This window comes from Haemaphysalis longicornis, unplaced genomic scaffold, assembly GCF_048455015.1.
Source record: "Haemaphysalis longicornis isolate Haplotype H1 unplaced genomic scaffold, Haemaphysalis longicornis Haplotype H1 scaffold_147, whole genome shotgun sequence".
NCBI classification, from domain to species: Eukaryota; Metazoa; Arthropoda; class Arachnida; order Ixodida; family Ixodidae; genus Haemaphysalis; species Haemaphysalis longicornis.
Genome location: NW_027526253.1, coordinates 343,221 through 355,730, shown reverse-complemented (window position 1 = coordinate 355,730; position 12,510 = coordinate 343,221). Strand labels below are relative to the sequence as shown.

General features: G+C 49.5%; 1 protein-coding gene across 1 annotated transcript in view; it reads right to left on the bottom strand.

Annotated features, from left to right (window-relative positions):
• Positions 1-8,320: 8,320 nt before the first annotated feature.
• The window catches only part of LOC144165684 (guanylate cyclase 32E-like), a 58,598-nt gene continuing 54,408 nt past the window's right edge, over positions 8,321-12,510 (bottom strand). Inside the window, exons 16-17 of the mRNA XM_077695493.1 lie at positions 9,337-9,580; positions 8,321-8,457 (exon numbers count right to left, since the gene is read on the bottom strand). Of these exons, the coding sequence (XP_077551619.1) occupies positions 8,321-8,457; positions 9,337-9,580 (381 nt within the window). The remainder of the gene's footprint in view (positions 8,458-9,336; positions 9,581-12,510) is intronic.

Below are 12,510 nucleotides of genomic sequence, written 5' to 3'. Positions count from 1 at the left end.
AAAAGCAGGCATGGGTGCCTGTTCGCAAGTGCGCGCTCGGGCTGGTAGGGCGTTTTTGAAGCAATAAACGTTTGTAGTCGAGTGGTCCCGTTGAAAGTGAAGTATTGAGCTCATCACTCAAACTACGCGCGCACTCAAAACACAAAAGAAACGGCAAAACTGTGCCTACAGGTTCAGGCATAGAAGAGGTTCGTACACAGCGATGACGACGACGGAAATGGGAGAATCTACCCGCGAAGTTGACCAGTGACAGCCGATCGGGCAGCCATGGCCTATGTGACGTCCCTCAGGGCATGCATAATGAGGACAATTGAAGAGAGAGCGGTTTGTTTTTCCGCGTCTTTCACATCGATTTGTGCGCTCACCGCTTCACGTGCACGTGTAATATTTGGCTGAGGTATTCCTGGCAGTGTAATCTAAACGTTGCGCAGGTTTACTTGCACTGCTCAAAGAGTGTTGCAGGGTCCCTTTAAGCTAAGAAAGCGACTCATAAAAACGTTCACAAGTGGCAACACAGCACTGTAATGAGACACAGCGCTAGAAAGTGATATTTATTGAAGGCCAATAATTATAACCCATATCCGCCAGACATGCGGGACGTACCTCTACCGCTTCCACTAAACAGCTACATACAGGCGGCTCCTCATCTTCGTTTGAGCCTCGGAGGAATGGTTTGAGCCGTAATGCGAGTGCCTGTTTTGTTCCGCCCTTCCGTTACAGCAAAGCAAGTAGGTCTTCATGGTCTTGGCACTCCAGTGACAATTCATGATAATTCAGTCGAACGAAACGAATGCCAATCCCCAACTGGCTGGCAATGCATGGAGCCGTCTTTGAAGTACACGAAGTTCGCGTCCTCATTTACAATCTAGCTGGCCATGGTTACCGCCTGTTCAGAGCCTGTCGCATCATTGCCCGATGAATTCGCAAGCAAGTCATCCTTAATTGTCAGCAACTTACGCCTTGACACGAGTGCGTCGATGCGCCATCGCTGCAGCAGACGCCGGTCGTTCGCGATGCATCTTGGGATTGCACCACGCCGCCCCGTCGACTGTCTCGGTGCGCGGTGGTGCAACCAAAAATTGCCCCGCGACGGTGTGCCCCGGTTTATCGAGGACAGACGGTGCACACCGGTATGGTGGTTTATCGAACATGCTATACGTTATTCGTTCGGAGTTCACGATAAAATCGGTGTCCTTACGAAGTGGTTTTTCCAAATAAGTCAGACTTGTATTTTGTAACGGTGCCAGATAGTTTCTTCTGCTACTACAGCGGTGCCGGCGGCATCGCCCCGGGACAGAAACCCGGGGCGCCCAGGGGCGGACCCCGGCGGCAGGATGGGAGGCGGACCCGTCAACTGGGGCGGGGGCATCAGCCCGGGCTCCCTAGAGGGAATGTCCACCTTCAAGCGCATCCTCTACCTCCTTGGACTCGCCGCTGTGCTGTTCATCCTCTTCGCCGTCTACGCCGCCGCCATGTTGGACGGTGAGCAGACCGCAACGCACACTGACGAATCACCACCAGAGGGAGCGCGACACCCTTATTATCGTTTTATCGTTACCCTTATTATCGTTTTATTATCGGTAAGTAAGGAATCGTTTATGAGGGCAATAGATAAGGTGATAGAAACCAAACAGATACCAGAGGACTGGCTAGAAAGTAGGATGAATTTAATATATAAAGGCAGAGGAGACAAAGCCAGTATTGATTCATACAGACCACTCACAGTAACGTCAGTGGTGTATAGATTCGTAATGCAGGCGATAAAATCAGAAATTCAAGCATGGATGGAAGAAAATGAAATACTTGGGGAACTGCAGAATGGATTTAGACAAGACAGGCGACTGGATGACAATTTGTTCGTGATAACGCAATGCATTGAAATTGCGAAAGCACAGAATAGACCACTATGGATTACGTTCTTGGACATTAAAGGGGCATATCATGACGAACATCGGGGAATCGATGATGTAGACATGTGAAGATGGCGGCGTCCAAAAACACTAAGGAAAGGGTGAGAAAAAAGCGACAAACTTTGCATCAAAAGTGTGAGCTTTCCGCTGCGTGTAAAAGAGTAACACTTGGCACCACTGATCTCCATTTAGTTGCTGGATGGCGCTTCGCCGTTGTCGCGACCGGGCGCGCGCACGGCCACCGGAAGTTCAACGGCTCGTCCCGGAAGTCGGGCGTCTGCTATGCTTTTCAACCGCGCTGATAAGCGTCCCCATTGGCGGATTTTGGCATTTTTTTCTCACTTTATTGCATTTTGGCTATACACATTGCGTTCAGATCGCAACATATGCTATACCGAAATATGCGACGTTAATATGAAGCAGAATTTAATTGCAAAGGAGAACGAAAATGTCACTTGGGTCTTGGTTTGAGAGACAACGCAGCTCTAACGGGATTTATGCTAGAAATTTATGCTAGGGATTTATGCTAGAAAGAAAATAATGTGGGCACGGCGACAGGCTGTAGCCGAGTTCGTGCGCCCGTTCTGTCAAAACAGTTGTCAGTAAAGTGGTCACTGCAGAGCCTGCTGCCTGGGGATGTAGAGCTTATAGTTAAACGGGCACAGTTAACCACGGTCAAGCAAACCGCGGTTAGACAAAACCGCAGTTTGCTGCGTTACACGACAGACAAAACTGCGGTTACGTCGCTAACCATGGTTAGCGCAAATTGAGCTTGGCACCTCAGTTCGGTCACGCTAACCGCACTTTCTGCAGCCGCAGTGCTCAAAATCGCACAATTCAGTTCGGACGCAAGTGGCGGCGCATGAGCGGAGGCGAAAAAAAAAATCACCTGGCGTTCGGAAGAGACAAAGGTTCTCAAATAGCGGGCACCCAAAAGCTGTCCCCAAGACGCGCTTACGTTCTTTGCATCGCTCTCGCAATCACCGCGACTGCCCGTCAGCAGCGGCTCGTTTCCCGATCCGCCCGATCAACTACGACAAACACCGGGCTAAATTTGTAAATTCCGCGCGTCGTCCGCCAAAAATGGATATAGCAGGCAATCTTGAAGCGTTTTCAGCACACGGAAACGATCGGCGCGCGCGTCGGCCGTGCCTGTAAACACGCCGGCGCGCCTGCCCGCACGGCACTGCTTGCTCAGACCACGGCAGCAACAGCTTATCGCATCGCCGCTCTTCGAAATCAATCATATAGCGGAAAAGAACTTCCGCATTCGAGAAAATGGATGTTAGTACGGTGAAAAATTGTGCTATGGATTGTAATTCGCAGTTGTAGAGATAGCGGTAGTCAAATACCTACCGCGATGCTAAGATGAAAGTTCCCAGCACCGACAAGACCTAAGCATTGATTGATTGTATGGCTTAACGCGCCGACGCAACGCAGGCGATGAGGCGCGCCGTAGTGGAGGGCTCCGGATTAATTTTGACCACCTGGGGATCTTTATCGTGCGCCGAAATCTCGTACACACGGGCGTTTTTGCTTTTCGCCTCCATCAGAAAAGCGGCCGCCGCGGCCGGGAGACAAGACCTAAGCAAACCAAGCCGGTTGCGAGCTGTTGGGGAAGCCCCTCTTCTCGCCGCGCACGAGTGCGTTGCGTTTGTGTCAGAAGCGAATGCTTTAACGATATTTCTTTTAAGTGTGAATACACTTTATAAGCGACCCCAAACCATCCACCGCCGGCGTCGGCGTCGGCGGCGGCGTCCGCAGTGCTCCTCTATAAAGAAAAGAAACAGCATCCGGCGCCAGGTTTCGATCCGCGGACTTTGCGGCCGCAGCGCGACGCTCTACCGACCAAGCCACGGACGCGACGTGATATCAGCGTTAGTGACGCGCCTTATATCTTTAACGCATTCAAACTACGTCGTCAGCGGCGTGCGTTGGCGACTCAGCGGCGTTATAGCGGCTTGATAACTGCGTGGTGTACACGTGATACTACAAACCCGATGGAAGAGATGGAAGAGAAGGCGGCGAGGCGGTGGGCTGCGGGGGCCGAGCGCAAGCGCCGCAAGCGGGCCGACAACCGTGCATTCGCACTTTCACATTCTCCCCCTCGGGGAAATGCGGGGGAATTTTTTATTTAGTTTTGGCATTTCAAGCCGCTTAGGTGACTATTTGTTGTACTGCGATCGTGCAGTAAGCGTCGCCCGAGTTTCCACAGTAGCTCACTTCTAGCAATTGCATTTCGTAGACGGAAAAGCGTTCGCAGATGCGTAGTCGTGCTGCTGACCGCTGTGCTTGTTCGCCCAGCGTAAAAAAGTGCTTCCCGCGCCCTAGTTTTACGCTGTACGGTAAAAATATCAGTTGATTTTATTTGCTTAGTACCTATATTGACTTCGCTGACTCTATTCTCCCGCCTTCAAGAGGCCTTATATTTTCCTACTGGCGTACCAGTCAGCGAAGCGTCGCATGTGCAGCGCTTGTGTGAAGCGACCTTGACTTGGAGCTAGACACAGTGTACAAACAAACCAAGTAAAGAAAGGCACATTCTTCCATTCACAAACGTGTCCTGGCTTCGTTTCAACTAAGCGAACGAATTGCGACCAAGCAATTTTTGTCTACACTGCTTCTCTTTTTTTTATCGTGAAGTTAAAAGTGTGGTAATTTATTTTTGTTGCGCTCATAATCAAGCGACTGTGGTTACCAAACTTGCAATTTCGCGTGCAACATCCAAAACCGCAGTTGGCGATAACCGCGGTTCAAGTTTAGTAACCACGGTTAAACTTAACGCGGTTACTTTCGCCGTGTAACTAGGGTATAAGTTTGCCACCCAACGCCGGTATAAATCCGGCTTAGAGCGAGGGAATCTGCGTAACAAGAGCCCCAGCTTAAAAACGACACTGATATGACATTTGTGTTACGCTGCGTGTCACGCACGTCGTTCAGAATATTGTAATACTTCCAAGTAGAACGTCTTCCCAGACGACTTCTCTGGTCTGCTTGTGCAGTTGACGGCGCAACAAGCAGGCATTTTTGGCGGAATGCGTGCGAAACCAGCCCATGCGTAGCATGCGCTATGCTGGAACGGCCCGACTTCCGGGACGAGCGCTCGAACTTCCGGCGGCCGTGCGCCGGAGAGCTCGAAGCGCCATCCAGCAACTCTGGTGGAGATCAGTGCTTGGCACAGATGATGTTGACGACCCAATCTAACGATTGCGCTAGTCAATTTAGTGTGCTCAAAACGCCTTTCAGGGCCCCTTTAAGTCCATGATTGCAGCCGATTTGCGTCTTCTTCGCTGCCCCAACGACCTTTACTCCACCATTGTTGCTATACGTGCGAGCTTCATTTTTTGGGGAGTAGTTTGAACATCACCTTGGAGGCGCGCGTATTCTATGACGTGTCTTTCTCGTTCCAAGCAAGTGTTTCCATGATTACGGCCAACGCTGGAGTCTTTCTTTGGCCAATCTTGGCCAACCTCCCTAAGTGGGTATGCTTGGCTTGACAGGCGCGCGCAGGGGACGCTGGGCGGTCGTCGCGAGGCTCGCACACACGAACGCTCGGAATTTTCTTGGCTTTGTTAACTGCTCGGCAGTCGCCGCGAGGCCCGTGCTCACGTGCGCGCTCTTGGCAATTTCGTGGTATTTTTAACTGCGAACCCGAAAAATTACTAGAGTCGAGTTCACTTATAACGATACCGTTTATAACAATATGTCGGATATAACGATGAAGAGCTATGGCACCATCAACTTTTGTATTCTTTCTATGGTAAAATAAACCGCTTATTACAATGCTCCAGTGCCACGATATAGGATATAACGATTGAATCGGGTGATATTGTGCACCAAAAGTGCAACAGTGACGACTCTACTGGCGCGGTTGCGCAGCCTACTCAGGTAGTGTCTTCGTAGGTGGCCCAACGCGCAAAACAGTCCCTCGGGGACTTTGTTTCCGCCAAGGACATTTACCTCAACTAGGTGAAGCACCTGTAGATGCTCTTGGAAAAGATTTGCGCCAGCTTCACGCGCGGCAAACAAAGGTGATCGACTGTGGCTTCTCTTCCGCAAATTGACATGCGAATAAAATGTTTTGAGCTCTGTTCCGTCTTTTTATTTCGCAACCCGCTTATAACAATTATTGGTTATAACGATGGGATTTCCTTGGCACTTAGATATTGTTATAAGTGGGTTATACTGTATTTGCTAAGCAGCTTCGCTGTTAAAGTGTGAGGGAGAAGAAAGACGAATTTTGCGATCCATCCGGAGTGCATGCATGCAGAACATTTTGCTGCACCTAGGCTGTATGAATTTTGGTTACCAAGAGTTTTTAGGGTTGCTGTGTTTTCTTTGTGCGTGTGACTATATGGCTTTACTTTAAAATTTAAAGCTTCTTGTGGACGTAGTATACTTGCCTACCTTCCTGCTAGACAAAGCTTTTGTGGGTGTCCTTTTTGTGATGTGGTGCCAGCGTGATGGGAGAGAGCACTGCAGAAAAAAATGCATAAAATGTAGGGAACTCCAGATCTGCAGGTCGTGTATTTGATACCCCTGCTATGAGCAACTGAAATCACTATTGTGTTAGCCCGTTGCAACCAGAGTCATCGTAACTGGTCGTCAAGGTGTTGAAAAATGTTAGCAAACGTAGCACTCAGAGTAAATTGGATGTTAGAATGGTGCCTTACACGCTTATTTTTACAGCGCAGCTGTTGGCAGCTGTTAACCCTGATTGCGATGGTGTGATAGAAAATTTGCTCTGCCGAATCCCGAATCTGCACCTCCTCATCTGAAATAGAGTGCGAGAGTGTGCCCTGTCCCGTCTTCTTGAAAGGGCGCGCCCTAACGGGGCTTGCGTGCTACCACAGCAAAAGTAAAGCCCGTTCTACATGGGGCGGATTTCGCCTGCGCCGCCCGTGCGCCAAAACGATTTATTTTCCTATTTTCACTGCTGCGACATATTTCCAAATGCTAAGCGGCGCTCACAAGAGAAGTTCGACTCTTCCAAACATTTGGAAATTCGCCACGGCAACGAGAGTAGATCGTTTTGGTGCACGAGCGGCGCCGCAGCTGCGAATTCGCAGTCGAAATTCGCCCCATGCAGAACGGGCTTTACTCCTCCACACTCCTCCCGGGAGGAGTGCGCGCGCCGTAGCGGTGGCAGGTGTTCGGACACATGAGCTTTCATCTGCACTGTGCCGGGCACCTCTTGTCCAAACAAATGAGTCGAGCAAAGAGGGTGTCCGACCGATAAAAAAAAAAAAATAATGCAGCTTGCACTAGTGGTACAAGGCACCGGAAATTGCCGCTGTGCCTTATCACCGCAGACGGATGTTTCTCCGCGCGGCGCAAGTAGGGCGTTACTAGGAATATTTTGGACATGTCGTGAGCCGTTCCCGTGATTTTCTGGACTTAATATGCTTATAAACGACTCCAGCGACGACAAACAAACTGCGTGAGACAAGGCAGACGATATCACGAATTCATAGCAAACCCCTTTCAAAACGCGCGCGCACTGACGTCACGGGTCCGGCGCTTTGGCGGAGTGATACACTACATGAGGTGGTGCCGTTCTTGAGTTGTAACCGAGTGGCGGCCCCTCTCCCCTCAAGGTTCTCCGCAACTGGCAGGCCCGGACTGTTCTACCCGCAGCCTTTTACATCTCCCATAGTGAACTGCGTTAGCACGCGCTAGAACCAGCGGCGACCGGCTGCGCGAACTCCGCGTCTGTGCTCCCCACTTCAGGCGCGAACGCACGTGGACTGGTGAACAGCACGCGAGAGATCACGCCACGAACGCTGAACAGTGTTCTCGAAGGTCGAGCCATGGCCGACGCCGGGCGCATCCTCACGAGCACACGTGCGCTCCGTTTTTTTTTTGTATTTTTTGCAAGCTCCTCACGCCGCGCAAGCCGACGCGCAAGCCTGGTCGACGCCGGGCGCTCCTCACTAGGGGCACGGTCACGTGCGCTTGGTATTTTTTCTGGTGACGCTCGAAGGCGGAGCTGAAAGCTTAAACAGCAGAAGTGTTCGCAGTTATGAAAAAAAAAAAAACGTTGCAAGAACAAATTGATGGTGTGTACACCACGGAGAAACTGCATTGCCGTGCTGCCCCGGCCAGCGGCGCGTGAAGTTTTGCTGTGCTCATGTGCAAACCAGTGGTGGCGCACGGGTACGCCATTCAATGTCAGATGTAAAATACATAGCAAGGCCGCGAAGCCGCAGCTTACTGTGGGTTCCAAAATCGCAGTTAGATGTCAGCTGTAACATATCACGTCCAGCGTAGCTGCGCTGCCATTTCCGCGCCGTGGTATCGAAACTTCATTTTATCTGGAATATGCTTTTTGCATATCGTCTTTTTACTTGCTAAAATAGCTACAGCTCACACCATTCTCTGTGTTCTTACTCCAGTGAGCATGTCAGTGATTACATCCCTTGTCTCGTGCGATTGTGCTGCTTCTTACGCGTTCCTGTTGACTCCATCCGAGATGCCGTGTTGACGGTGTCACCAAACAGGCAGTAGCGAGGCATCTTGCTTCCGACGACACCGGCGCAGACAGGACCTGCGTGGAGACAGTGGATCGAAGTGTCCCCGTACACTGCTGTCGAATCTTATAGTACTTCAGCACTGTTCTATTCTTACCCTCGCCGCACGCAGTTGTAAGTTATGGCTAACTGTGCCTTGCCTGCCAATAATTTTCTCAAGCCTGCCAATATTCTTCTAACCTGCACGCAAGCATGGAAATTGAATTTAATATTCGACAGCACTGAAATCCCATACCTTCTTTCCCTAAGAGTGCGTGGATGCTTTCTCGATGTTGGAAGTAGGGATGGAGGCTGAAAATGTGCTCCACGGCAAGTATGCACTTGAATTTCGCACCTAATCGTATCAAGAACAGACTCGTGCCCACATGGAGTCATCAGTCAACCGACTTCACTTAATTGACGAGCTCAGAAATTGACGAACTTCTCAAGAATGCACGCCATTAAAGTAATTCAATGGTGGCTGGTTCTGTCATATGACCATTTTCAATAACGCCAAATTTTGGGTAAGTTACTGCCAGATTGCCCTAGCGAAAATTCCAACAGAAATTTGTATTGGTCTAATAGAAATAATGTATTGGTTCTATAGGTCAGGCTATCGGTTCTATTTGAGTATCTATAGGAACAATACAAAATCTATTGGTCTGATAGAGGCACATGTATTGGTCCAATAGATCAATTGGTATTAGTGTAATAGACCAACAGCTATTGTTTGTATCAGCCTAATAGACCAATACGGATGTTTATTGGTCAAATACATTTTCTGCTGCTACTGGTTTACAGGCACTGACAAAAAATTGAGTCAGCTTTTTGAGGGCACCCGAGGATGGCCTCCGTGCATTTTAATTATGTCGCTGTCAAACAGGAAGGGAATTAATGCCGCCAAAGAATAGCCCTACCCGAGTGCAGGCCCACGCGGAGCATGAGCCTCTCCTGCGGCCTGTGCCGGATCCGGAAGTGACGCACGCGGCGCAGCAGGTGCAGCGCCATGGACGCCACCTGGGAGGCGTGCGCCACTCGCGGGTGCCGCGCCAAGCCCCCGACCACCATGTAGGCGTCCCCAATGGTCTCCACCTTGTACACGGCGTAGTGGTCGATCACCGCGTCGAAGCACGTGTACAGCTCGTTCAGAAGCTCCACCACCTGCAGGGGGCGCATACAGTGATGACGTCACAACCATTAGCGGAAACTGGGCACGCGGTAATCAACAGCGCGACTAAATGAGGGACGAGGGCAAGCGTGTGGCAAGACAGGGGGGGGGGGGGGGGGCAGATGGCCAATCATCGGCACTGGGAATGGGGAAACATGCGCCACAGTGCAAGAAACAATACAAGTTTGGTTTATTAAAGAAAACTATTTTGTCCCGATAACAGTACTAATTTATCCCAAACTTTAGACTAATAATTGGGATATGAAGGGAAAACGCATCAAGCAGTGGAAACTCCGCAGCAACTTTCGGCGATTTCTCTGACGTCACAGAATCTTGATTGTGCGATTGGTGGCCGCTGGCCTAAGACACCACCAAAACACGACTGGGAAATTGCCGCGAGGCCCGTAGTTCCATTTTATCATATTACTTGAAGGGTGGCATGCTGTTAATTACACACTGATGAGCATAACAGGTCACCCATAACAGGGTCACGCCTGCCCGTCTACCACGTCACGATGGCTCGGAATTTGAAAGTCGTTCACTATTATCTGCATTTCTTTTCGTTTAAAATAACACCTTTCACGGCTTGAATGGAGCTGAATGAGCTACCAGAGTGTAGTTCTTTCAAATTGAACGAAGTTGTATTTTGTCTTACGGCCCTTTTAAAGAACGACGTTCACACATGAAGGGAGTTGCAACACTAGCTGCTACCACTTGCCACTCGTACGAAAAACTTGCGTTGCGAGCGCTTGTACTGCCTGCTAAGTCGCGCCGTCAGTCATTTAGGGAAGAAAGCCACCGACCGTGGAGTGCATCACAAAACGTTGCGATTGGCTACCAGGAGTCGAAAGAGAACAGGCTCTTTAGCAATCTTAGCTCAAGAATTTTTAGAAACCATTGACCTAATGATACGCCAACTATCTCGATGTGGTTTGCTGCACATTTTTGCCCCTTCAGGCCGAAAGTGCATTTGGAAATCAAATGCAGCAGAAAACGTGTCTTAGAAGGACGACAAACTTAACAAGCTGGTATCGGTTCGCGGCAAAAAACTGCGCCAAAGCGCACGCACTTCACAAGGAAACGGACAACACGGGCACAGGTTTAAACTACTTTTTAATGAAATGAACAAGCTATTGAGAGAGTCGAAGACTCGCGAAGGAGAGAGAGAGAGAGAGAGAGAGAGAGAGAGAGAGAGAGAGAGAGAGAGAGAGAGAGAGAGAGAGAACAACTTTATTTAGCTACACAAAATTGCGGCGACTACGTGCCGGATGGGGTGGTTCCCTCTTCACGGGACCCATATGCTTCCTCGGCTGGCTGGCCCCTGGAGATCAGGACGAGCTGGTCTTCCAAGGCGGGACTGGTTAGCAAGGTCTCCCATCGCTCGTTAAGGGGGGTGGGAAGGGTGGTGGAGGGTTGGGTAAGGGGTGGGGGGATGGTCTCGGTGAAATCGAACTCTCCAATGACGTGCCGGAGCGGGCCCAATTGCCCACAGAAGCTACACTCTTTCTCGTACCACTCGGGGCACATTCTGCTTTGGAGACAGGGAACGGTTTACTCCGAGAGCCGAGGACCCAGGAAGAACTCATCAGGAAGCGGTGATGATGATTCGGGAAGCCGAGAAGATGAAGATGAGGTGACGACGATAGCCCGTCCTACAGAGCATGACGACTGTCTTCAGGACTGGTAGGTTATTCTGGCGCTCACATCATAGGTAGCGTGGTAAAAAACACAGATAAACCATTAAACCAAAAGCGAAAAGCAAGCGTGAACATTCCTCACTCTCTCCCCCGATCGTCATTGTGACATGCCCAACCATGAAGCAGCAAAATATCGCTTTTCACTCTCTGTGGGAGCCACTGAAGGCTGTCCCACGCAGCGAGAAAATATGTTTTGTCCGTGATTACATTTTTCCGGTCATTTTGAAATTATTTACACTGGTGACGCAACACCTCACATTGTGCCGGCTGGGAGCAGCAAGCAATGCTAGAAGTGTTACGCCAGTTTATGACGTGAACTGCGCACTTTGGCGCACCGAAATTGCACTTGTGGAAGCCACAAGTGCTATTTATGGCTTAAGGAGGCGGTGTGGGCAGACGTTTCTGAATCATCTGCATCTGAGGACATCGCTGCTGCTTTGTCTTAAAGTTGGCTTTGTCGCAAAGCATTTTTACACGGAACAACACGCCCAAGCACATTGATTTACCGAGTTAGAGTTCCGCCATAGCGCACGTGCTATATGCGGCGAAATGCAGAAGTGGCTGCGAAACATTTTGTATGGAGAGGCCATGAAGACAAAATGTAAGCTCAGTCCATTAAGACATGGCTCTTAATTAGAACAATTTCTTTTAATTTTTACGTAAACTCTGTAGAAATTCCCAGTCTTGGTGTTTCTTCCCCGCTGATTACAAATATGCCATTATTTTTTGAGTCAGTCAATTAGTTGCCAAGATAACGAGGTATAATTAGTCATTTTTGGAGGAACAATAGATGAAACAGTGTTGGTAATAAAACTGTAATCTTTATGTTTTCCAATACTATGAACCCTGGTGAACGCAATAAGAGAATCGCTTGTTTGATGCACCGCTTGTACCTAAATTTACAACTCATTAAATTTTGGTGTTTGAAATGGGCTATCAAAATGGTTCCTTGCAATTGGTGCAACCGAAGCTTAATGAGCTGTAAAATTAGGTCCAAGCGTGCGGAGTGACACCGCACGCTTGGTGTCACTCCGTTATTTTTGGTCAGATGACATGTCATCACCCCGATACAAAGGGGAAACCAATAGAAATCATCATCAGAAGATTAGGATGCTGGTGGACGAAAATCAGAGAGGGGAATATTGCCTAGGACAGTAACAGGGAAAAGAAAGTATTTCGGGCCTAATAAGCTTTCGTGCCTGCCCTAAGCAGCGCTAGTATTAAAC